At 41.3% G+C, this 24329-nt stretch overlaps 2 protein-coding genes across 2 annotated transcripts; both read right to left on the reverse strand.

The window, feature by feature from the left end:
* Window positions 1-844: 844 nt before the first annotated feature.
* Window positions 845-3280, reverse strand: LOC106563565 (carbonyl reductase [NADPH] 1). Its single transcript, XM_014129263.2, has 4 exons — window positions 2840-3280; window positions 1928-2108; window positions 1430-1553; window positions 845-1346 (listed from the first exon to the last, which is right to left on the reverse strand). Exons 1-4 carry the CDS (start codon window positions 3123-3125, stop codon window positions 1107-1109), a joined length of 831 nt encoding a protein of 276 aa, XP_013984738.1. The 5' UTR covers window positions 3126-3280; the 3' UTR covers window positions 845-1106.
* A 7822-nt stretch (window positions 3281-11102) lies between these two features.
* LOC106563632 (carbonyl reductase [NADPH] 1-like) lies at window positions 11103-12289 on the reverse strand. Its single transcript, XM_014129387.2, has 3 exons — window positions 11961-12289; window positions 11468-11591; window positions 11103-11399 (listed from the first exon to the last, which is right to left on the reverse strand). Exons 1-3 carry the CDS (start codon window positions 12098-12100, stop codon window positions 11160-11162), a joined length of 504 nt encoding a protein of 167 aa, XP_013984862.1. The 5' UTR covers window positions 12101-12289; the 3' UTR covers window positions 11103-11159.
* Window positions 12290-24329: the final 12040 nt, after the last annotated feature.

The following is a 24329-nucleotide window of genomic DNA, read 5'->3' on the forward strand; positions in this document are numbered from 1 at the left end:
TCTCACTCAAGGTTGAGTGCCCTGCAAGAGTCTTTGTGCTTGCAGACACCTGCACTCTACTTCTTTTCAAGCGTACCTCCTCTCAGTGCATTCCATCTGGTGGGAATGCTACTCCTCCAGTCAAAAGATGATTTGTACAATACAAGTTCATAAGGGAGAGGAAGATAAGGTAGCTTGAATGAAATGGGTCTCTCTCATCCTCAGGGGTGAACACATGGCAAAACAACTATCTCCTCCAACTGAATGCAGAGACAATCAGGTCTCTACAAAATGCTAAATTTCTGGTAAGAAATAGATTGCCTTTTGAGAACATTATTCTAGGCTTTCTAGGTCAGTCTCTGCTTGGTCTTTGGTGCCCCCTACAGCAGGGATCATCAACTAGACCAGGGATGGGCAACGCCAGTCCTCGGGGGCCTGATTGGTGTCACACTTTTGCCTCAGCCTGAACTAACACACCTCGAATCTAATAATCAACTAATCATGATCTTCAGTTTAGAACGCAATTAGTTTAATCAGCTGTGTTTGCTAGGGATGGGGAAAAAGTGTGACATCACTCCGGCCCCAGAGGCCTGAACTAGACTCAGCTGCGGGCTGATTTCTTTCTTGAGTGGATGGTCAAGGGGCCCGAATGTAATTACAAATAATTTGTAGACATCACTTGGAGTTGATTTGCTGGTGTTTTTACAGTCTTATATATCCAATCCCAAAAAGTTATTTTTTGGTAGAAAACTTTGGTGGCCCAATAAAATCACCCGCAGGCAAAATTTGGCTCACGGGCCGCCAGTTGAGGAACTATGCCCTAGAGGCTCAATTCAATAAACAAAGTTCCAACTTTGAACAAGAGTTTCCAATATTATCAATCTATTTTATTTCTTTACATCATCAACTTTTTGAAAGAATAACAGGCCTTCATTACATTGAAAGTACTCCTGAGTGTTTATGCAAATTAATCACATTAAATCATATAAAGAAAAAAAATCTAAGATGATATGTCAACAACCCTCTGTTGCAATGCGTCTTTTGTCATGTGAATTTGGCAGAATCTTTTGGTGCAATTTTCCTCAAGTCTCTGATTGAGATGAGGTAAACTTCCTGCTGCCTCCACTCTACCATTGCTGAACGGTCTTGTCCCACACCAACTGTCCATGTGGCTCCTTCGCCCCTTCAGGAAGAAGTGCCAGATAGGTAGGAGTCTGTGCTCCTTCTTCAGGGCTCTTGGGGGCTTTGGAGCCTGCCATGTCAGTGCGGACCCAGCCAGGGCAGCAGGCATTGAGCAGGATTCCATCAGCTGCCCGGGTCTTAGTCAGAATATGAGCCTGAATTCTGGACAGCACAGTCACTCCAATCTAAACAGAGGTGAAAAAAACAGTATGATAAATCTGCCTTTGCCCATTCCCCTTAATAGTTGTGTGGACAGACAGAACCCTACCTTTGTTGTGCCATAGGCTGTGTTTGGCCACCCCTGGGCCTGATGGTTTCCCTGCTGAGCAGCAATAACAAACTGCCCCATCAGCAAGCACAGCTCCTCCTCAGAGAGCTCAGTATCACGGAACCTTCAAGACACCACAGAAAAAAGACCTTGTAATACAGTAGTTTATGACTGCATGTGATGATCACAGTAATGGTTTCATTTCTAAATATTGTCTATGATCTGTAGTAGCATTTGTGTGTACTAGAATTGCAATTGACATCATACACTTTGATTTAATTTTCCAATTTTGCTGTTGAGGCCTTAAGTACATGGTCTTCATTTCTGCTAATGCGACAGCTGCTATTAAAGGGATGAAAAGGGATTTCCTTCAAGAAGGTGAGGTCTGCGGCTGGAGGGATGTATAATGATATCAGTGTATATTTCTCCCTCAGTCGATTACAATTCAGAATTAAGTTAAGGATGAATGAGGTTTTCGATACAGAATGAAGATCATACTTGGCTTGTAGTTGAGGGCTGCATGTATCAAGAGCCTTCTTGCTAACAAAGCTGGAGACATTCACCACTCTGGCATTTGGTCTGAGGAGGGGTAGGAGAGCATGGCACACCCACAGGGTGCCCCAAAAGTTGGTGCGCATGGTCACCTCAGCCTGTTCCCCAAAAGGCTCAGTCGCATCATCTAGGGAAAAAATGTGATCAATTATTGCTTTGTACAAGAGAGGGAGAGAAAGAGAGTGGGGGATGGGGGGGAGGCTGTGTCAATATAGCGTCACCCTCACCCATCATATTTTCAGAGCATCATTTTCAAATGCAATCACACTGTTACATAGGACTATCATTCAAGGAGCCGTACTATAATTGGTAGGCAGTTTAAAATGAACTGCTGCTTGTTGCTTAACATAGCACAAGATCTGCCCACAAACCTCTCACTATCTGGCTACAGTGACGGAGTTATTTTACACTGGCCCAGGCGAAAGCGGGTATGGAGGAGCAGGCTTCTCAATTAAACAGTAATCTGAGCCACTTATTTTGTCAACGAGGCAGCATACTGCATCATACACATCTCTTTTCCATCAAATAAATGTTTGAATTGTCTAACTAGTTTTCATTGGGAAGGCAGATATACATCGTTTTTAATCAAAAGCAATCACTTTTGCATGGGAAACATAAAATCATACGAATTACTACACGTGCTTAATGAAGTCGCTTTTATTTTGAGCCGACTTCTCCGTCGGATAGAGCGGGCCCTGGGAGGCAGCACGATTCCAAATAGAACGCAATCAACGTTCAGTCGGTGCAAAACACACCTATACCGGCGCCCGGGTGAGAGTAATTGTTATGATCGGCTAAAACAGTAACAATTGCATGGCCAGAGTCGCCAAAATAGTAGAATAGGCTACAGTACGGAACTTTTAAAAGCCATTCCAGCGTTGTTAATAAGCACATCCAATCCGCCATACGTCTTCTGCAGAAAGTTACTCAGTTGCTTGGCGCTGCCCTGGTCGCAGATATCAAGGTGGTGGTAAGCAACTTCAAATCCTTCGGACTTTAGCATCTTCACTGCCTCATTTCCAAGTTTCTCATTTCGAGCAGTAAGAATAACATCTCCGGTAAATTTAGCCTTGCAAAGCTCCCTCACAATCGCAAGTCCTATGCCTTTATTGGCACCGGTAACTACTGCCACTTTTTTCGACATTTCCTTTGCTCTCCAAAACTTTCTTCCTGTAAAGGACTTAGTTAAAGTAGCCCAACTAGGGTTTAAATAATGTAATTAACTGCGCTGTGGTTGTATTAGGCTGACGTGTACGCTGATCCGGGTGTAGAAGAAAGTCTAGTCTTATTGGCTACTTTTGCAAACAAAGGAATGTGCACTGTCACTCTGACAGATGTTGGGTAATCTTTGATCAGATAACCACATGAAAAAATGTGAGGGAGAGGTCATATCACACGATTATATTTATATAAAATGGGAGAGGTTAGGTAATTCACACACAGTTCAGATGTCGTATTGCGAGTTGAACTGAATAGAACTTAAGAGCTGGCTGGCACAGTTAAGCTCTTTGCTTTACATACCGATTGGTTTTATACACAGAGATAAATAGGACTCATCTTTATATATATGCCATTGTAGCATCTGTGAAAGCATGGGCAGTGCCATTGAGGCTACAATCCACAGGAATCCCCACTCAGTTGAGTACTTTGACTACTTTAAAATGGTAGAAGGCCTTCCATAGAAGGCCACATACAGAAGCCAGATTTGAAAATTCCTAAGACACTTTAATCATCATCACCATTGTGCACAAAACAGCTGTTTTGTGGAAATGTCTATGATTTCATACAACAGTTCTCATCCAGGGTTCCGGTATATAAACACAGTTTCGACTGCTCCTACAGTTTTGCTTCGGTACTGCATTTTAACTGACGCCCGGCCCAGAAAGTCTATCCATAGAAGGCCACATACAGAAGACAGATTTCAAAATTCCTAAGACACTTTAATCATCATCACCATTGTGCACAAAACAACTGTTTTTGTCAATTTTTTTGAGAACAAAAGAGGGGGTGGGGGGGTGCAACTCAATATTAGGAAGGTGTTCCGAATGTTTGGTATACTCAGTGTATGATTTTCATCGGTAAATGACAAATACTATTCCCACCGCAACTCCTTTTGTGGACAACATTCTTTTGTGTCAGCTGTGTCAGGTATTACAGAAAAATATACTGATCACAAGTCAAAGCAGCCACAGCCACAGCCACGACCATCGTGTCAAACTGTAATATTTACATTATGGTCAGCTCTTGCAAGAGCCACTGATCCACTGTTAATGGTACAGTATCCATCTTCAGAATTAGCTTCCTGATGTTCTCATCAATTGACAAATCAAATTGGCACAAAATGTGCACTGCACACGTGTGACATGATCATAATTATTGGTGCAGCCCGTCCGCTCAAAATGAAAAGCAACCACTACTGTTGGAGGAAAATAGTGTAACATTAAATGAACACTATGACATCCAGTTTATAAAACACTGTGCTTTTTCCAGACACAACCTGACTCAATGGGGGGTGGCAGCGTAGCCTAGTGGTTAGAGCGTTAGACTCGTAACCGCAAGGTTGCAAGTTCAAATCCCCGAGCTGACAAGGTACAAATCTGTTGTTCTTTCCCTGAACAAGGCAGTTAACCCGCTGTTCCTAGGCCGTCATTGAAAATAAGAATTTGTTCTTAACTGACTTGCCTAGTTAAATAAAGGTAAAAAAAGACGGAGGAGCGGTGCAGTTGTGGGACCTGGGTGAGTTCAGTTCTGGGGGGGATTACCAGAGGTGGGACCAAGTCATTGTTTTACAAGTCACAAGTAAGTCTCAAGTCCCAAGTCAAGTCTCAAGTGAAGACCGACAACTATCAAGCCAAGCCTCACGTCCTAAACTTTGAGTTTCGAGTCATATTGTGCTCTTCACCAAATGTAATACCATTTCATATTTTTTAACGAGTAATAGTTTGTATATTACATTTACGCAAATCATGAATGCTTTTAAAAATATCTATATATTTATTACTTTCCAAATAAATGTTATATTTCCATGGAAATACATGGGTAGCCATAAGACCCCCCCCTCCCCCAATAGTGATCGAGGATCGCTATGGGGCGCAATCGGCGATGTAGGCTTTTACACAATCGCCCAACCTTACACACACACACACACTCTCTGTGTGTGGTTACAGTAGGCTAACATATGTCAATGGTTTTAGGAACAGCAGTAACATCAGGCAGGATTTAGGCTACTAACTGCCTAGCCAGTTGTAGCTCAATCTTGGGTGCAATGATCACGGTCCCGCACTGACTGACTGTGTGGAGGCTCATTGATTTAACGTTACGTTAGCCAACATGCTACACTGGCAAAGTTATAAATTATATAGCTGTCGGCTATATTAGCCACAACTTACCGTTCTTTGTGCAGCTTCAAATGTCGAACAAAGTTGGAAGTTGTTGCGCCTCCGTCTGTCATTTTCTTCCTGCATGTTTTGCAAGTTGCAATCTGTTTTTTGTTGATACAGCATCGTCCTTAAATCTGAAAATAACAATTTTGGCTATCATCTTTCCAAGGGCTCCATCTGAATTCACCCACAAACGTTCCTCTGCACTGCCACACACAACTTTTTCTCAGCTGGCGCAATTTGATTGGCTGCTGTCCGATTCCAACTGTAATCCTTTAAATGAAGAGTTGATGCGCAGCACACATTTTTTAATAGCATAATTTTTTATATTTGGGCTTGGATGGTGTCAGGTCGAGTCAAAAGGCTCAAGTCCAAGTTAAGTCACGAGTCATTGGTGTTAACGTCAAAGTCGAGTTGCAAGTCATCATATTTGTGCGTATGAGTCCATACTCATACGAGTCCAAGTCATGTGACTCGAGTCCACACCTCTGGGGATTACTATCCTCATCTGCAGGACAGTTTGAAGAGGTGTGATCAGACTCACTCAGGATGGGGGAGTCATCACCAAGAGAGAGCTTTTCCTGCTGTGCTCTCTCTTTATCCCGTAAAAGTCCTGCTGGAACTGCTTGAGGATGCCCTGCACCATTACTGTCCCAGACTTGGACATATTGACAGAGGTTGTTTCAATTTCCTCAATGTCTAGTAATCTGAGTTTCCACCCTGGGCCAATACACTCTCTCTTGACATAGAGGTAGTGTGCTCTTATAGCACTGTGCCATGTCAGGGGAGGGTCTGTGTGGAAAATGAAGTTGTTTACGTTCCCCTCTTTGTAGCAGTCAGCAAATGGTGTCTCTGGATGTCCTTGAGGAGCTTCTTTTTGTACTTATTCCATGCAGGGGGTACTGTATTGTGATGACATCTGCACAGGGGGCTTCAAAGGCCTCTGCATTTGGGTGGGGGAGGCTGTAAAACTCTCCTGCCATTGTTAAGCTCAAGAGTTTTCACACATCTCACTTCACACTTCAGTGCTAATTGAAGTTGCAGTCAGGTCTGTTCGGTCCTGGTAGCTTTGTAGCCGTATTTACTAAGCTTTATATAACAAAATTACCGAGAGATTATTGTCAATTACTTTTTGGCTTCAGAAGTAGGTTCAGACTGAACATTACTCACACAGTTATGTGTTGGATGGTATTTCCAGGTTTCTGCTGTGTTTCTTCTGCAGATTTTGGTTTGTTAGAAGTTTTTTCTTGATAGTCCTTGGTAGTAAGAACCCATTCAGGTAATTCTGTCCAAAATCAAGGGTTTAGGTATGGAATTTATATTTAGTTTTAAGGTTTTGATGTAGAGGCTAGTATCTTGTCCTTGCAAAAAAATTATCAAAGTTTATCTACAATGAAACAAATGCAGTGGAATTGGCTTCGAGGTCCAGAGTTGAGTTTGAAGGCTATATGCAAAAACAAACATAAAACACAACTTTTTCTCAGCTGGCGCAATTTGATTGGCTGCTGTCCGATTCAAACTGTAATACTTTAAATGAAGAGTTGATATAAATATAAATATAAATTCCATACCTAAAACCTTGATTTTCAACAGAATTACCTGAATGGGTTCTTACTACCAAGAACTATCAAGAAAAAACTTTATCCAACTATAATTCAATTTTTTTCAGAATAACGCAGGAGCCCATGAGCTCATGACCTCTCTCTCGCTATCTCTCTCCCATAGGAATTCCCACACAGTTGCTACTTTGATAACTTTAAAATGAGGCCTCTGTCATTCTCTGGTTTAATACAACCGTTCTCAACAAACAGGGGCGAAAATCTGATATCCACTTTGGAGGGGACAATTACATGACATTTTCTCAAGAGCAATTCCTGAGGGGGACACCAAAAGTAGTGCTGTAACACATAGGCTACATTGTAATATGGTAAATGTATATTGAGGAACCAAAGAAATAAGGTGTTTGCCGTACTCCTAACTACCGGTACCCAAAACTACACAACTAATCACAACAGCAATACCATTGCCTTTAACAAATCTTAGTTCAGTCACCAGTTTAAGTTGAGAGTGGGGGTATCCATGGCATTTTCCAATTATGTTCCTATTTTACAAGTCAAAAAAATGTAAAACCTTTCATAAAGGTTGCCAAACAAAGACTCAACAAACTTACCTGAGACTCCCTGTCTCTGCCAGTCTGTCCCTGCATATCTGTCCCCAACTCTGCTGTCTGTGTGCCATCTGTTGCCTGCTCTGCCTAATGACATCATTGTGAAACATTTCCATTAGAATTTCATTTCTTTCTTATGAACATTTTATCAACTAGTCTTTGAGATATTAGGCTACTAGGGTTCTTACTATGCGTTTTGGTGTATTGAAAAATACTCTGATGTCCGTCTTTTATTTTTCTGCCATTTTTCTAACTGGCTGGCTGGCTGGCTACACACACAGTGTGTAGGTTATTTACAGTAGGAGATGGGCTTCTATCATCTTCAATCATTCTATATGGGCTTCGATCTAAAAGGTAGCTAGCAAATGTGAAACGGATTAAAATGACAAGAGTTGACAGCTGTATGAGTTCACCATTTACACGACATATGCTGCAACCTTTTGTAATTTTAATAGTTTGTTTCATATTGGCTGGCTTCCAACAATAGCTGAATTTGCAAAGCTAGCGAGCACCAATTCCGTTTCAGTGGTGTTTGCTATAATCTTTGGTACCCAGGTTAAATAAAGATGAAATAAAATAAATAAATAAAAGTTCCCTTGCGACAATTTAGCTTTTGCAACGAGACCATTAAATATATTTAAGACAATGGTAGAAGAGAGTGTAGTTCAGTTTGGACTTCAGTTTATCGCTAACCTTATCACAGGGACTTTGAAGCACTAACTTACATCATCTGCATGCTGATTCCATCTTTGACGACGCCACATAAATGGAATAGGTACTAGCTAGCTTAATAGTTAATATTTGCGCGCTAGCTCTGCATATTCAGCTAGTGTGTGTGTGCGCGATTGACTGGATGAACCTCACGGCAGTTACGTAGCAAGCTAAGGAACTGGCAGTGGAGCAAACCATTGTGAGGCAAAGGGCGGGGGGGTCGCAATCTTTTGAAACTTAAAAACGCGCTATTAAGTGTCTATAATCAGCACAATTGCTTTCATTGCGTATTATTAATATTATTTAAATTACATAGTTATGTTTCAGTGATATATTGGGGGGGACAAATCATATTTTTCCCAGGATGGGGGGGTCGTGTCCCCCCTGTCCCCCCCGGGATTTCCGCCCCTGTCAACAAACGTATTTTTTAATCATTCACAGTCGAATATATTAACATTTTATATTCATCTAAATAAAAATTAGAAAATTCTACAACAAAAAAAAACGGTGGATTTTTGTCTGTCCTCCCGTCAGAATATATAATTTCATAGTCATGGAACGCTTTGTGCAAGAGCTATTGAAGATTGAAAAAGTGTGTATTTTTCTCCATCAACCCCTGGTTCAGAATATACCATCTTCCTATATAAACACTTGAATTGTGGTGTTTTATGTTTGTATTTGCATATAGCCTTCAAACTCAACTCTGGACCTCGAAGCCAATTCCACTGCATTTGTTTCATTGTTCACCACTAATCAGGGACTGATTTAGACCCGGGCACCAGGTGTGTCCAGGTAATACTGCTGGGTTTTTCACACTCAACAGTTTCCCGTGTGCATTAAGTATGGTCCACCACCCAAAGGACATCCAGCCAACTTGACACAACTGTGTGGGAAGCATTGGAGTCAACATGGGGCAGGATCCATGTGGAACGCTTTCAACACCTTGTAGAGTCTATGCCTAAATTTAATTGAGGCTGTTCTGAGGGCAAAAGGAGGCGCAACTCAAAATTAGGAAGGTGTCCTTAATGTTTTGTACACTCAGTGTATAATGAGGTTATTAGACTACAACCTAGTGAACATTACACTTTGTTTTAGCTTACCATCGACTGAAAGATGTCAGCCCCTAGCATGTATGTGGACACAATGTACCAGCCATTTTGTTGACAGTGAGTAGCTTCGGTTTATATTTTGAGCCTCTGCCAGTACCACAAAACTAGTTTGGAAATTTGTGAATGTGAGATGGAGATTGCCTTCAGTAACTGTGTTGAGAGGTCTCGTGTAGCCTAGCCTACACATGATAGTCAGCAATGTAAACTGGCAAACTGACAGCCGCAACCACCATAGAAATATAATCCATAGATGACAGTTCCCATTCAAGTCAGGACTGGCAGCCATTGCTAGTGTACCCATAAATGTATCAGTCGAAGTGCCAGGGTTAGAGGTTCTGAAGTCCTTCTATGGATTATATCAATGGCTACAACGTAACAAGCTGTTCTATATTTGGCACGCATGCTGCCCAAATTGCAGCCTTCCCGACTGTAAGTGGTTGTGATAAAACTTAATCACCAGCTATTTTTTTTTAGAAGCTATTGATCCTCTGTATGTATCTAAAGTATGCTCTCTGGTGTAGTATTTTCAATACTTTGATTTATGTCTGTTCAGTAATTTAGTTTAGTGGGAAATGATTTTTTATGGCATAATGATTTACATTTATCAGGGGGTGCTGCAGCTTCCCCCGGCTATGGACACAGGTGGGGGGTTGGTTTAATTTGGAATGGTTTTATTTTTATATTTACCACTGTAGCAGTACACATTGCATTTTAAACAAATAGAATGGTTACATTTTTATTTTATTAATTTGCACTCTGAATATGTCACTATGTTATGGTATGTCAGGTCTATGTGGTAGGGCTGGCTCTCACTCAAGGTTGAGTGCCCTGCAAGAGTCTGTGCTTGCAGACACCTGCACTCTACTTCTTTTCAAGCGTCCCTCCTCTCAGTGCATTCCATCTGGTGGGAATGCTACTCCTCCAGTCAAAAGATGATTTGTACAATACAAGTTCATAAGGGAGAGGAAGATAAGGTAGCTTGAATGAAATGGGTCTCTCTCATCCTCAGGGGTGAACACATGGCAAAACAACTATCTCCTCCTACTGAATGCAGAGACAATCCCTACAGCAGGGATCATCAACTAGACCAGGGATGGGCAACGCCAGTCCTCGGGGGCCTGATTGGTGTCACACTTTTGCCTCAGCCTGAACTAACACACCTCGAATCTAATAATCAACTAATCATGATCTTCAGTTTAGAACGCAATTAGTTTAATCAGCTGTGTTTGCTAGGGATGGGGAAAAAGTGTGACATCACTCCGGCCCCAGAGGCCTGAACTAGATTCAGCTGCGGGCTGATTTCTTTCTTGAGTGGATGGTCAGGGGGCCCGAATGTAATTACAAATAATTTGTAGACATCACTTGGAGTTGATTTGCTGGTGTTTTTACAGTCTTATATATCCAATCCAAAAAGTTATTTTTTTGGTAGAAAACTTTGGGGGCCCAATAAAATCACCCGCAGGCAAAATTCGGCTCACGGGCCGCCAGTTGGGGAACTATGCCCTAGAGGCTCAATTCAATAAACAAAGTTCCAACTTTGAACAAGAGTTTCCAATATTATCAATCTATTTTATTTCTTTACATCATTCAACTTTTTGAAAGAATAACAGGCCTTCATTACATTGAAAGTACTCCTGAGTGTTTATGCAAATTATTCACATGAAATTATATAAAGAAAAAAAAGCTAAGATGATATGTCAACAACCCTCTGTTGCAATGCGTCTTTTGTCATGTGAATTTGGCAGAATCTTTTTGTGCAATTTTCCTCAAGTCTCTGATTGAGATGAGGTAAACTTCCTGCTGCCTCCACTCTACCATTGCTGAACGGTCTTGTCCCACACCAACTGTCCATGTGGCTCCTTGGCCACTTCAGGAAGAAGTGCCAGATAGATAGGAGTCTGTGCTCCTTCTTCAGGACTCTTGGGGGCCTTGGAGCCTGCCATGTCAGTGCGGACCCAGCCAGGGCAGCAGGCATTGAGTAGGATTCCATCAGCTGCCCGGGTCTTAGTCAGAATATGAGCCTGAATCCTGGACAGCACAGTCACTCCAATCTAAACAGAGATGAACAAAACACTTTGCCCATTCCCCTTAATAGTTGTGTGGACAGACAGAACCCTACCTTTGTTGTGCCATAGGCTGTGTTTGGCCACCCCTGGGCCTGATGGTTTCCCTGCTGAGCAGCAATAACAAACTGCCCCATCAGCAAGCACAGCTCCTCCTCAGAGAGCTCAGTATCACGGAACCTTCAAGACACCACAGAAAAAAGACCTTGTAATACAGTAGTTTATGACTGCATGTGATGATCACAGTAATGGTTTCATTTCTAAATATTGTCTATGATCTGTAGTAGCATTTGTGTGTACTAGAATTGCAATTGACATTATACACTTTGATTTGATTTTCCAATTTTGCTGTTGTGGCCTTAAGTACAATGGTCTTCATTTCTGCTAATGCGACAGCTGCTATTAAAGGAATGAAAAGGGCTTTCCTTCAAGAAGGTCAGGTCTGCGGCTGGAGGGATGTATAATGATATCAGTGTATATTTCTCCCTCAGTAGATCAGAATTAAGTTAAGGGATGAATGAGGTTTTAGATACAGAATGAAAATCATACTTGGCTTGTAGTTGAGGGCCGCATGTATCAAGAGCCTTCTTGCTAACAAAGCTGGAGACATTCACCACTCTGGCATTTGGTCTGAGGAGGGGTATGAGAGCATGGCACACCCACAGGGTGCCCCAAAAGTTGGTGCGCATGGTCACCTCAGCCTGTTCCCCAAAAGGCTCAGTCGCATCATCTAGGGAAAAAATGTGATGATCAATTATTGCTTTGTACAAGAGAGGGAGAGAAAGAGAGTGGGGGATGGGGGGGAGGCTGTGTCAATATAGCGTCACCCTCACCCATCATATTTTCAGAGCATCATTTTCAAATGCAATCACACTGTTACATAGTCCTATCATTCATGTTACACAAAAGTTGCAATCAAGTAGCCCTACTATAATTGCTGGTCTCCTCCAACCTATGCCTGTCCCCCACCGTCCCTGGTCTCTGTCACGGGTCTTCCCCCGTTTGACGGCAACACCGCCATCCTGACCATGGTTGATCGGTTTTCCAAAGCCGCCCACTTCATTCCTCTCCCCCAAACTACCCTCGGCCAAAGAGACGGCCCAGCTCATGTTGCAGCACGTCTTTAGGATCCATGGACTGCCTGTGGACATGGCCTCCGACAGGGGTCCTCAGTTCTCGTCCCAGTACCGGAAGGCATTCTGCACCCTCATTGGGTTGTCGGCCAGCCTGTCCTCCGAGTTCCACCCCCAGTCCAACAGCCAGTCAAGCAAGCCAACCCAGCGTTTGTCCCGTCAGCTCCTTGTTTTTCCCAGCCTCTCTTTTTCTCGCCCTCCTGGTTTTTGACCCTTGCCTGTCCTGACCCTAAACTCGCCCGCCTGACCACTTTGCATGCCCCTGAGCCTGCTTGTCGTCCTGTACCTCTGCCCCTATCTGGAATTCCGGCCTCCGCCTGACCTGAGCCTGCCTGCCGTCCTGTATCTTTGCCTATGTTGTAGTAATAAACATTGTCACTTCGACACGGTCTGCATCTGGGTCTTACCTTATCCTGATAGACATTGCATAATGCAGGAAGTAATACCTGCCTCCTGAATCCATGTGTTTGACATGGGGGGAGGGGACCAGTAACTTTATGAAAAACTTTTTCAATGTACCAGCTACAGTACTTTTTCATACTTGTGTCAATCTACTATGAACTGGTTTAATCAAAATATCATGAAATTTGATGGAAAAACATTATTTTCACTGTTCGGTACCTTTTTAACATTTTATATTAATCCAATGTCTGCTGTCGTGACTTTACTTTCATTAATCTGATGACTGTAATTTATCTAATCAACTAACTATGTTTAATTTTTACCAGATTTAAATGAATCATGTAACAATTAACTCATTAGGAATTGGGGCACCACGAGAGCGGTTCTTTAACTTCTATGGGCTAGGTAGGACGTTAGCGTCCCACTCTATTCAACAGCCAGTGGAATCGCGTGGCGCGAAATACAAATACCTAAAAAATGCTTGAACTTCAATTTCTCAAACATATGACTATTTTACACCATTTGAAAGATAAGACTCTCGTTAATCCAACCACATTGTCTGATTTCAAAAAGGCTTTACAGCGAAAGCAAAACATTAGATTATGTCAGGAGAGTACCCAGCCAAAAATAATCACACAGCCATTTTCAAAGCAAGCATATATGTCACAAAAATCCAAACCACAGCTAAATGCAGCACTAACCTTTGATGATCTTCATCAGATGACACTCCTAGGACATTATGTTATACAATACATGCATGTTTTGTTCAATCAAGTTCATATTTATATCAAAAACCAGCTTTTTACATTAGCATGTGATGTTCAGAACTAGCATACCCACCGAAAACTTCCGGTGAATTGACTAAATTACTCATCATAAACGTTGACAAAATACATAACAATTATTTTAAGAATTATAGATACAGAACTACTTTATGCAACCGCTATGTCAGATTTTAAAATAGCTTTTTGGCGAAAGCACATTTCGCAATACTCTGAGTACATAGCTCAGCCATCACAGGCTAGCTATTCAGACACCCGCCAATGTCGGGGCAACCTAAACTCAGAATTACTATTAGAAAAATTGGATTACCTTTGCTGTTCTTTGTTTGAATGCACTCCCAGGACTTCTACTTCAACAACAAATGTTGTTTTGGTTCCAAATAATCCATAGTTATATCCAAATACCTCCGTTTTGTTCGTGCGTTCAGGTCACTATCGAAAGGGTAACACGCAAGAGCATTTTGTGACAAAAAATGTAAAAATATTCCATTACCGTACTTAGAAGCATGCCAAACGCTGTTTAAAATCAATTTTTATGCTATTTTTCTCGTAAAATAGCAATAGTATTCCAACCGGACAATGTTGTATTCATTCAAAGAGGGAAAGAAAAAAATGGCGAGGTCTCGTGAATGCACATCTCCAGTCTCTCTGTCCCCAGGCAGACCACTGACAAACTCTGCTCCTGTTATCTGCCCAGAGACAGGAGACGCGTCAATCCGCTTTCTGAAGGCTTTAGAGAGCCAATGGAAGCCTTAGAAAGTGTCACGTAACAGCTCAGATGCTGTAATTTTGATAGAGATGCAACAGAAGGACTACAAATTGTCAGACAGGCCACTTCCTGCATGGAATCTTCTCAGGTTTTTGCCTGCCATATGAGTTCTGTTATACTCACAGACACCATTCAAACAGTTTTAGAAACTTTAGAGCATTTCCTATCCAAATCTACTAATAATATGCATATTCTCGTTTCTGGGCATGAGTAGTAACCAGTTTAAATTGGGTACGTTTTTTATCCGACCCTGAAAATACTGCCCCCTAGCCCAGACAGGTTAAATAGTTACCATCTCCAGAATTAAACTCAAGGTCTTAACCTATCACATCTATAAACAATCAACTTATTAATCATGACCTCGTATCATATCATCATTCTGAACAGTCATAACCTCCTACGTCTGCAAAAACACCAGCCTTACTTATGATTCAGTACTATACAAATTGGTTTAATTATTCATTTACTAGCTAACACACGATAAACATACACACTTAATACATTAGAAACAGGTCCCTAGGGGACTGACACAATATGGCGGCTTGCTACAAAAGACATTGAGAAAAAAAAGACATGGAAAGGGAGAGAGGGACAGACATAATAATTTGGTACAGTTAACTACTCTCTCAGTAATCATACTTTGCACACTTTGGACATAAGCTGCAGCTCAACGTCTCTCTGGTCCGATATGTTAATTCTTAACCCATCATTTTATGCAGTTCTTCAAAAGGGGCGGTTCGTCTGGTTGAAGTTATCCATTGATAAGTTGATCTGACCCATTCTGATCCTTACAGGACAGTCATGACACTGCCGTGTTTTCACATTACGTGATGACCTCATCGCTGCTCGTGCTGCTCCCTGTGCGCACTGATGCCTCTTTCAAAGCAACTGGGAACTCAGACAAATACGAGGTCAAATCATGATGTCAGTGATATTCCAGTTGGAAAATTTGAGCTCTAGAAAGAGGCCCGAGATCCTGAGCTGGAAATCCGAGTTGGTTGACTGTTCAAATAGATTTTTCCCAGTCAGAGCAAAAAAAATTCTGAGTTCCAAGTTGTTTTGAATTCACAGAAGTCGGAGATTTCCTAATTCCCAGTTCCGAGTTCCGAGTTATTTTGAACGCAGCAGGAGTGCTAGTGGGCGTGTGAGGTTGGGCTGTGTAAACCAGATGCAAACCGGACATAGATGGTCCATAAACTGTTGTATACGAACGTGAGTAGATTACCTTGACGTGAGTAGATTGCGGACGTATAGCTGCGAGAAGTAGGATGCTGAGGGTTCTGCAGAACTCCCTGATAAATCAGAATAAAAAAATATAATAATAGAAAAAAATACATATATTTGAAAAAAGTATATTTGTCACGAAAGTAGTGCACTGGGTTTTTACTGTTATTAGCAGACCAATATATACTGCTGTATCACGGGCAAAAGAAATGTCAGCATCTCTGCTTTGGCAATAAAGGAAATTAAAAAACATATCTTGCAGGATTCAATAGTTGGAATTGTAAGAGTTTTTGCCATGTCCCTTTCTCTGCGATTGTCATTCTAATGGAATCCAGAAAAAAGAAAACCTTGTTCTGAAGGTGTAACGTTATGGACAAAGACACAAAACATCCACATCAAATTCAATATTTTTCTTGATCAAATAACATGGAAACAACTACTTTTTGTGCAGTAATAATTTACCATCCTTACAAATCACTTAATGTAAATATACTGTACATTACTATATTGTACAGTACATAGGTTGGTCATCTAGGTTTGGGACCTGTAGATTTTCCATCAGCATGAAGAAAAACAATGCACAATACAATAATTCAGTACGTTGAGACATCAAGTGGTTTGTGGTGATGAGTTGGTAACTTTAGTATTTTTTTAAAATGTAACCTTTACTTAACTAGGCAAGTCAGTTAAGAGCACATTCTTATTTACAATGATGGCCTACCCCAGACGTCACAGGGCCAATTGTGCGCTGCCTTATGGGACTCCCAATCACGGTCGGATGTGATACAGCCTGGATTGGAACAAGGTACTGTACTGACGCCTCTTGCACTGGTGATGCAGTGCCGTAGACCACTGCGCCACTCGGCAGAGAATGGTGCTTGCAACACTAGGGTTGTGGATTCGATTCCCACCGGGGAGCAGTATGAAAAAGTATTAAAATGTATGCACTCACTACTGTAAGTTGCTCTGGATAAGAGCATCTACAAAATTTAAAAGGAATGAATAGACAATTTCAGTTGCATTTGCAAAGTATTTAAAGAAACTGGAAAACAATTTTTTATTTGTATTTTTTATTTCACCTTTATTTAACCAGGTAGGCCTCATTTACAACTGCGACCTGGCCAAGATAGAGCAAAGCAGTGCGGCACAAACAACAACATAGAGTTACACATGGAATAAACAAACGTATAGTCAATAACACAATAGAAAAATCTATATACAGTGTGTGCAAATGAGGTAAGATTAGGGAGGTAAGGCAATAAATAGGCTGTAGTGGATAAATAATTACAATATAGCAATTAAACACTGGAGTGATAGATGTGCAGAAGATGAATGTGCAAGTAGAGATACTGGGGTGCAAAGGAGCAAAATAAATAAATAACAATATGGGGATGAGGTAGTTGGATGGGCTATTTACAGATGGACTATGTACAAGTGCAATGATCTGTAAGCTGCTCTGACAGCTGATGCTTAAAGTTAGTGAGGGAGATATGAGTCTCCAGCTTCAGTGATTTTTGCAATTCGTTCCAGTCATTAGCAACTGAGAATTAGGATGAATGGCGGTCATAGATTTTCAAGCCGATTTAAGTAAAAACTGTAACTAGGCCATCCAGGAACATTCAATGTCGTCTTGGTAAGCAACTCCAGTGTATACAGCTGAAGTCGGAAGTTTATATACACTTAGGTTGGAGTCATTAAAACTCGTTTTTCAACCACTCCACAAATTTCTTGTTAACAAACTGTACTTTTTGCAAGTTGGTTAGGACATCTACTTTGTGCATGGCACAAGGAATTGTTCCAACAATTGTTTACAGACAAATTATTTAACTTATTAATTCACTGTATCACAATTCCAGTGGGTCAGATGTTTACATACACTGAGTTGACTGTCATGGCTTTAGAAGCTTCTGATAGGCTAATTGACATCATTTGAGTCAATTGGAGGTGTACCTGTGTATGTATTTCAAGGCCTACCTTCAAACTCAGTGCCTGTTTTCTTGACATCATGGGAAAATCAAAAGAAATCAGCTAATACCTCAGAAAAAAATTGTGTAGGCCTCCACAAGTCTGGTTCATCCTTGGGAGCAATTTCCAAATGCCTTAAGGTACCACGTTCATCTGTACAAACAATAGTACGCAAGTGTAAACACCATGGGACCATGCAGCCGTCATACCGCTCAGGAAGGAGACGCGTTCTGTCTCCTAGAGATTAATGTATTTCGGTGCGAAAAGTGCAAATCAATCCCAGAACAACAGCAAAGGACCTTGTGAAGATGCTGGAGGAAACAGGTACAAAGGTATCTATATCCACAGTAAAACTGGTCCTTTATCGACATAACCTGAAAGGCCACTCAGCAAGGAAGAAGCCACTGCTCCAAAACCTCCATTAAGAAAAGCCAGATTACGGTTTGCAACTGCACATGGGAACAGAGATTGTACTTTGTTCCCTCTGGTCTGATGAAACAAAAATGGCCACAATGGCCATAATGGCCATCATTATGTTTGGAGGAAAAAGGGGGATGCTTGCAAGCCGAAGAACACCATCCCAACTGTGAAGCACGGGGGTGGCAGCATCATGTTGTGGGGGGTGCTTTGCTGCAGGAGGGACTGGTGCACTTCACAAAATAGATGGCATCATGAGGGGGGAAAATGATGTGGATAAATTGAAGCAACAGCTCAAGACATACTTTGGGAAGTTAAATCTTGGTCGCAAATGGGTCTTCCAAATGAACAATGACCCCAAGCATACTTCCAAAGTTGTGGCAAAATGGCTTAAGGACAACAAAGTCAAGGTATTGGAGTGGCCAACACAAAGCCCTGACTTCAATCCTATAGAAAATTTGTGGGCAGAGCTGAAAAGGCGTGTGTGAGCAAGGAGTTCTACAAACCTGACTCAATTACACCAGCTCTGTCAGGAGGAATGGGCCAAAATTCACCCAACTTATTGTGGGAAGCTTGTGGAAGGCTACCCAAAATGTTTGACCCAAGTTCAACAATTTATAGGCAATGCTACCAAATACTAATTGAGTGTAAGTAAACTTCTGACCCACTGGGAATTTAATGAAAGAAATAAAAGCTGAAATAAAAGCTGAAATAAATCATTCTCTCTACTATTATTCTGACATTTCACATTCTTAAAACCAAGTGGTGATCCTAACTGACCTAAGACAGATAATTTTTACTAGGATTAAATGTCAGGAATTGTGAAAAACTGAGTTTGTAAATGTTTTTGGCTAAGGTATATGTACACTTCTGACTTCAACTGTATCTGGCCTTGAGTGTTAGGTTATTGCCCCGGATGAAAGGTGAATTTGTCTCCCAGTGTCTGTTGGAAAGCAGAATGAACCAGGTTTTCCTGGTTTTGCCTGTGCTTAGCTCTATTCTCTGTCTTTTTATCAACAACAACAAAAAACTCCCTAGTCCTTGCCGATTTAAGAGCATATCCATAACATGATACAGCCATGCTTGAAAATATAGAGAGTGGTACTCAGTGGTGTGTTGTGTTGGATTTGCCCCAAACATAATGCTTTGTATTCAGGACAAAAGTTAATTTCTTTGCCACATTTTTTGCAGTATTATTTTAGTGCCATATTACAAACAGATGCATGTTTTGGAATATTTGTATTCTATACAGACTTCATTCTTTTAACTCTGTCAATTAGGTTAGTATTGTGGAGTAACTACTATGGTGTTGATCCATCCTACATTTTCTCCCATCACAGCCATTAAACTCTGTAACTGTTTTAAAATCACCATTGGGCTCATGGTGAAATCCCTGAGCGGTTTCCTTCCTATCCGGCAGCTGAGTTAGGAAGGACGCCTGTATCTTTGTAGTGACTGGGTGTATTGGTACACCATCCAAAGCATAATTAATAACTTTACCATGCTCTTAGGGATATTCAATGTCTGCATTTTTTTTTTTACCCAACTATCAATAGGTGCCCTTTGTGAGGCATTAGAAAACCTCCCTGGTCTTTGTGGTTGAATCTGTGCTTGAAATTCACTACTCGACTGATAATTGTATGTGTGGCGACAGAGATGAGGTAATCATTCAAAAGTCCATGCAACTTATTATATGACTTGTTAAGCAAATGTTTACTCCTGAACTTATTTAGGCTTGCCATAACAAAGGGGTTGAATATTTATTGACTCAAGACATTTCAGCTTTTAATTTTGTATTAATTTGTAAACATTTCTAAATTGTCAGTGGGTCCGTACCTGTCAATCCTACACCTCAGCATTGATTGTGTGTGTGCAGTGTCGACCCGTCTGTTTTTCTTTTACCAGTTTTGCATGTTATTTTGGCATTCATGTAAAAATGAATAACAATTGATTTCATAAAGCATACAAACATGGTCTCTTTTTTGCTTTCTTGAGTAAGGCAGCTCCAAAATACAGGTGTTTCAGCCTAACTTGGTGCTTTCTGTGGTGGTGTGTAGGGATTGGTAATGTTCTCTAGTTGCGCTGTGATTGGCTCAGTGTTCTGTCACTTATGGGGACACTACGTCACTGCAAAATCTATGGGGAGAGCTCGAAAATTCAAGACCCTGGCGTGCTGCCATAGAGTTCAATTAGAAGTGCCCATTCAAGAAGGCTCAAGGTCATTGGCCACAGATAAAATGACATCAAATCACATTATATCTGCTGTAGCTTTGATTGGACTGATCATGTTAACATTATATTTTCTAAATCTTACCTAGCAAGCTAGACAAGCAGTCATCATCATGAATCACGTCAACAATCTACTGGCAAATCCTTTTCAACCCTTGTCATATGAAGATAAATTATAGATAAAACGTATTGGTGCTCATTGGCCATTGGACATAAACATTACACAACAAGTTGGAAATCGCAAATTCAACAATGAGTGGTTTGGAAGGAATCAGTGCCTGCAAAGTAATCACTAGCCTGCTATTCAATGGAGTCTGAGTGTGGTCCAAGTCTGTGTTTATGGGTCTCTTTTCCAAGCTTAAAAGGACAAACATTAAACACCATGTGCAAGAAAAGTTTGAATACATTGGCCATGCAGTCAGCCACATTCAAAACAACTGGACACTCGGAACCGGGAAATCTCAGACTTCAGTGAGTTCAAGACAACTGGGAACTCTGAAAAAATGAGCTCTGACTGGAAAAGTATGTTTTGAACGGTCATCCAACTCGGAATTCCAAGTCGGGAACTTGGGCCTCTTTCTAGAGCTCCGACCTGAAGATCACTGACGTCATGATTCAACCTTGTTTTTTTCAGAGTTCCCAGTTGTCTTGAAAGCACCATACATTCAGAGAATGCCAGACTTTGATGATGAAGTTTGATGACAAAATTTGCCCACAAGCACTGCCACGCCACCTTCCTGTTCAAATGAGCATAGCACAACAAGGTGAGTCCAAGAAATTCTTATTTGTGCTGCATAAATGATGGAATAGGCCAGGTAGATATGTACACTAAGTACACACAAGAGCTAAGTAAGTAACACTAAGTGTATGTTGTGTAGTAAGTTGTTAGTAGCCCATGTGCCTCACCTTAATAATTTGGTCCCTTTCCCCCTCATAATTTAGCCTACTGTTCTGAATTGGTGGTGCACATGTAGCCTTTAGCCTGTTTTAGAGAAATGTAATCATTGAATATTGTAAGAGCTTTCATTGTTTGCTTATATGCCCCCTTTATTTATCCTACAGTTCTGACCTAGGTGTATACTGAATGAACAGCCCATGTTCTGAATTCTGACGCTGTACATTTTAGAAGTGCTGAACAAATAGTTATATTGACTACGTCCTTCCTAGCTCGCTCATTAATGTCTTAATCAAAATTATGAATTGCCTCTTATCCGCTCGTCGTCCCCTTATGCCATAGTTTGTACATCTCAATTGTCAGTAGAAACCACATTTGTTTAAGCAAGTCAGCCATATCAGCTATGTTTTTTTAAGGCTGAATGAACTGTTTTGCTGCCAGACAAGGCTCCACTTATAGCAAGGTGTAGCAGTGGTAAAGATTCACTCCATTGTGCTGAAAAGAAACCTCTGCTGTTGGGATAGCTTTATGTAGGCCCTAACAGTTTGTGGGCACCGTTTGTCACCGTTATAGTGCAATTAATATATTGTTTAGTGTTATGTTGTGTAGTGGCTTTGCTGGCATGCATCTAAAATATATATATATTTTTGCCCCACTAAGATGTACATGCTAAAATCGCCACTGTGTGTGTGCTATTTTGCCTTATGGAATTTTGGGTGTGATAAGAGTGTTGGCAAGAAAGCAGAAACAGACAGTCAAACCACATACGTCAGACCACTTATGAGAATGATTCAGTTCCCAGTAATTTGGGTGGAGGGAACGCCCAACTGACTCCAGGTCCCTTTGCCTACCTGTCAGTCCCACACCTTAGCCTTTGTGTATGTGTTTGTGCGTGTGTGAAATGCCTGGTGCATGTTTAAAGGACTCCCCCAGATGGGGTTGTCGCCACTATTTCGACATAATTTCCTGTCCTAGAAATGCACATTTAGGTTCCACCTCCCAAGAATGACGAAGGCTACTTACACATATTCACGAATTGGGTGTGGGAATTTCCATGTGGAGTTGATAAACATGAACAAATAGGGCACAGACAGCTGTCAGTGTAGCTAGCTAGCATGCTAACCTTATCTAGCTAGCTAATGTTAACTGTTGTTGATGATTTTTTTTTTTTATTACACCGTATTCAAAAGATGAATTAGCTGGCTCTATGGTTGGATCTGGAGCTAGATTTGTCATAAGCATTTACTTAGGGAAAATTTAGCCACAGATGGAAACCACTGGCCTATCTTTGCCTTTGCCATCTATTGTTATCTCCAAACTTTTGTCATCTTCCATAAATTGCGGACACAAATCTGCCATACACATAGTTAGAAAGAATAAGATGAAGATAATATGGATAACTATTGAAAGATAGCTGATATGTGTTTTTCTACATTGTAGTGGACACAGTAGTTCTCACAGGGGAAGTGAAATGATAGGCTACAATGACTTTGCTCATGATCATGCACGCAACACATTACATTTGACTTTTTCCCACACTTTGTTGTGTTACAGCCTGAATACATTTTTTTATAAAATGTAAAAAGAATTGTCACTGCCCAACACACAATTCCCCATAATGTCAAAGTGGAATTCTTTTTTCAAACTTTTTACAAATTAATAAAAAAAACTGAAATATCACATTTACGTAAGTATTCAGACACTTTACTCAGTACTTTGTTGAAGCACCTTTGGCAGTGATTGCAGCCTCGAGTCTTCTTGGGTATGACGCTACAAGCTTGGCACACCTGTATTTGGGGAGTTTCTCCCATTCTTCTCTGCAGATCCTCTCAAGTTCTGTCAGGTTGGATGGGGAACATCACGGCACAGCTATTTTCAGGTCTCTCCAGAGATGTTCGATCGGGTTCAAGTCCGGGCTCTGGCTGGGCCACTCATGGACATTCAGAGACTTGTCCCAAGCCACTCCTACGTTGTCTTGGCTGTGTGCTTAGGGTCATTGTCCTGTTGGAAGATGAACCTCAGTTTTAGGTCCTGAGCACTCTGGAGCAGGTTTTCATCAAGGATCTCTCTGTACTTTGCTCCGATCATCTTTCCCTCGATCCTGACTAGTCTCCCAGTCCCTGCCGCTGAAAAACATCCCCACAGCATGATGCTGTCACCACCATGCTTCATTGTAGGGATGATGCCAGGTTTCCTACAGATGTGACGCTTGGCATTCAGGCCAAAGAGTTCAATCTTGGTTTCATAATACCAGATAATCTTGTTTCTCATGGTCTGAGAGTCCTTTAGGTGCCCTTTGGTAAACTCCAGTGGGCTGTCATGTGCCTTTTACTGAGGAGTGGCTTCTGTCTGGCCACTCTACCATAAAGGCCTGATTGGTGGAGTGCTGCAGAGATGGTTGTCCTCATGGAAGGTTCTCCCATCTCCACAGAGGAACTCTGGAGCTCTATCAGAGTGACCATTGGGTTCTTGGTCACCTCCCTGACCAAGGCCGTTCTCCCCCGATTGCTCAGTTTGGCCAGGCAGCCAGCTCTAGGAAGAGTCTTGGTGGTTCCAAACTTCTTCCATTAAAGAATGATGAAGGCCACTGTGTTCTTGGGGACCTTCAATGCTGCAGAAATGTTGTGGTACACTTCCCCAGATCTGTGCCTCGACACAATCCTGTCTCGGGGGGCTCTACGGACAAATCCTTTGACCTCACGGCTTGGTTTTTGCTCTGACATGCACTGTCAACAGCGGGACCTTATATAGACAGGTGTGTCTCTTTCCAAATCATGTCCAATCAATTAAATTGAACACAGGTGGACTCCAATCAAGTTGTGGAAACATCTCAAGGATGATCAATGGAAACGGGATGCACCTGAGCTCAATTTCGAGTCTCATAGCAAAGGCTCTGAATACTTATTTAAATATTACAGTACAGTTTATTTAAAGGTATTTCTGTTTTTGATTTTGAATAAATTAGCAAAAAATTCTAAAAACCTGTTTTTGCTTTGTAATTATGTGGTATTTTGTGTAGATTGATGAAGAAATAAATGTATTTAATACATTTTAGAGAAGGCTGTAATGTAACAACATTACAACAAGAGAATGGGTCTGAAT

The sequence above is a fragment of the Salmo salar genome, chromosome ssa11 (genome assembly GCF_905237065.1).
Source record: "Salmo salar chromosome ssa11, Ssal_v3.1, whole genome shotgun sequence".
Lineage (NCBI taxonomy): Eukaryota > Metazoa > Chordata > Actinopteri > Salmoniformes > Salmonidae > Salmo > Salmo salar.

Bases quoted from the DNA above. Each gene is read 5' to 3' on its own strand.
- LOC106563632 (XM_014129387.2), bottom strand. From the start codon at position 12,100: ATGCGCACCAACTTTTGGGGCACCCTGTGGGTGTGCCATGCTCTCATA. The intron at 11,592-11,960 runs GTATGATTTTCA...GGTGTCTTGAAG, and splicing joins GGCCCTCAACTACAAGCCAA to GTTCCGTGATACTGAGCTCT. The intron at 11,400-11,467 runs GTAGGGTTCTGT...ATCTCTGTTTAG, and splicing joins CAGCCTATGGCACAACAAAG to ATTGGAGTGACTGTGCTGTC.
- LOC106563565 (XM_014129263.2), bottom strand. From the start codon at position 3,125: ATGTCGAAAAAAGTGGCAGTAGTTACCGGTGCCAATAAAGGCATAGGA. The intron at 2,109-2,839 runs GTTCCGTACTGT...TTTTTTCCCTAG, and splicing joins CGCTGGAATGGCTTTTAAAA to ATGATGCGACTGAGCCTTTT. The intron at 1,347-1,429 runs GTAGGGTTCTGT...ACCTCTGTTTAG, and splicing joins CAGCCTATGGCACAACAAAG to ATTGGAGTGACTGTGCTGTC.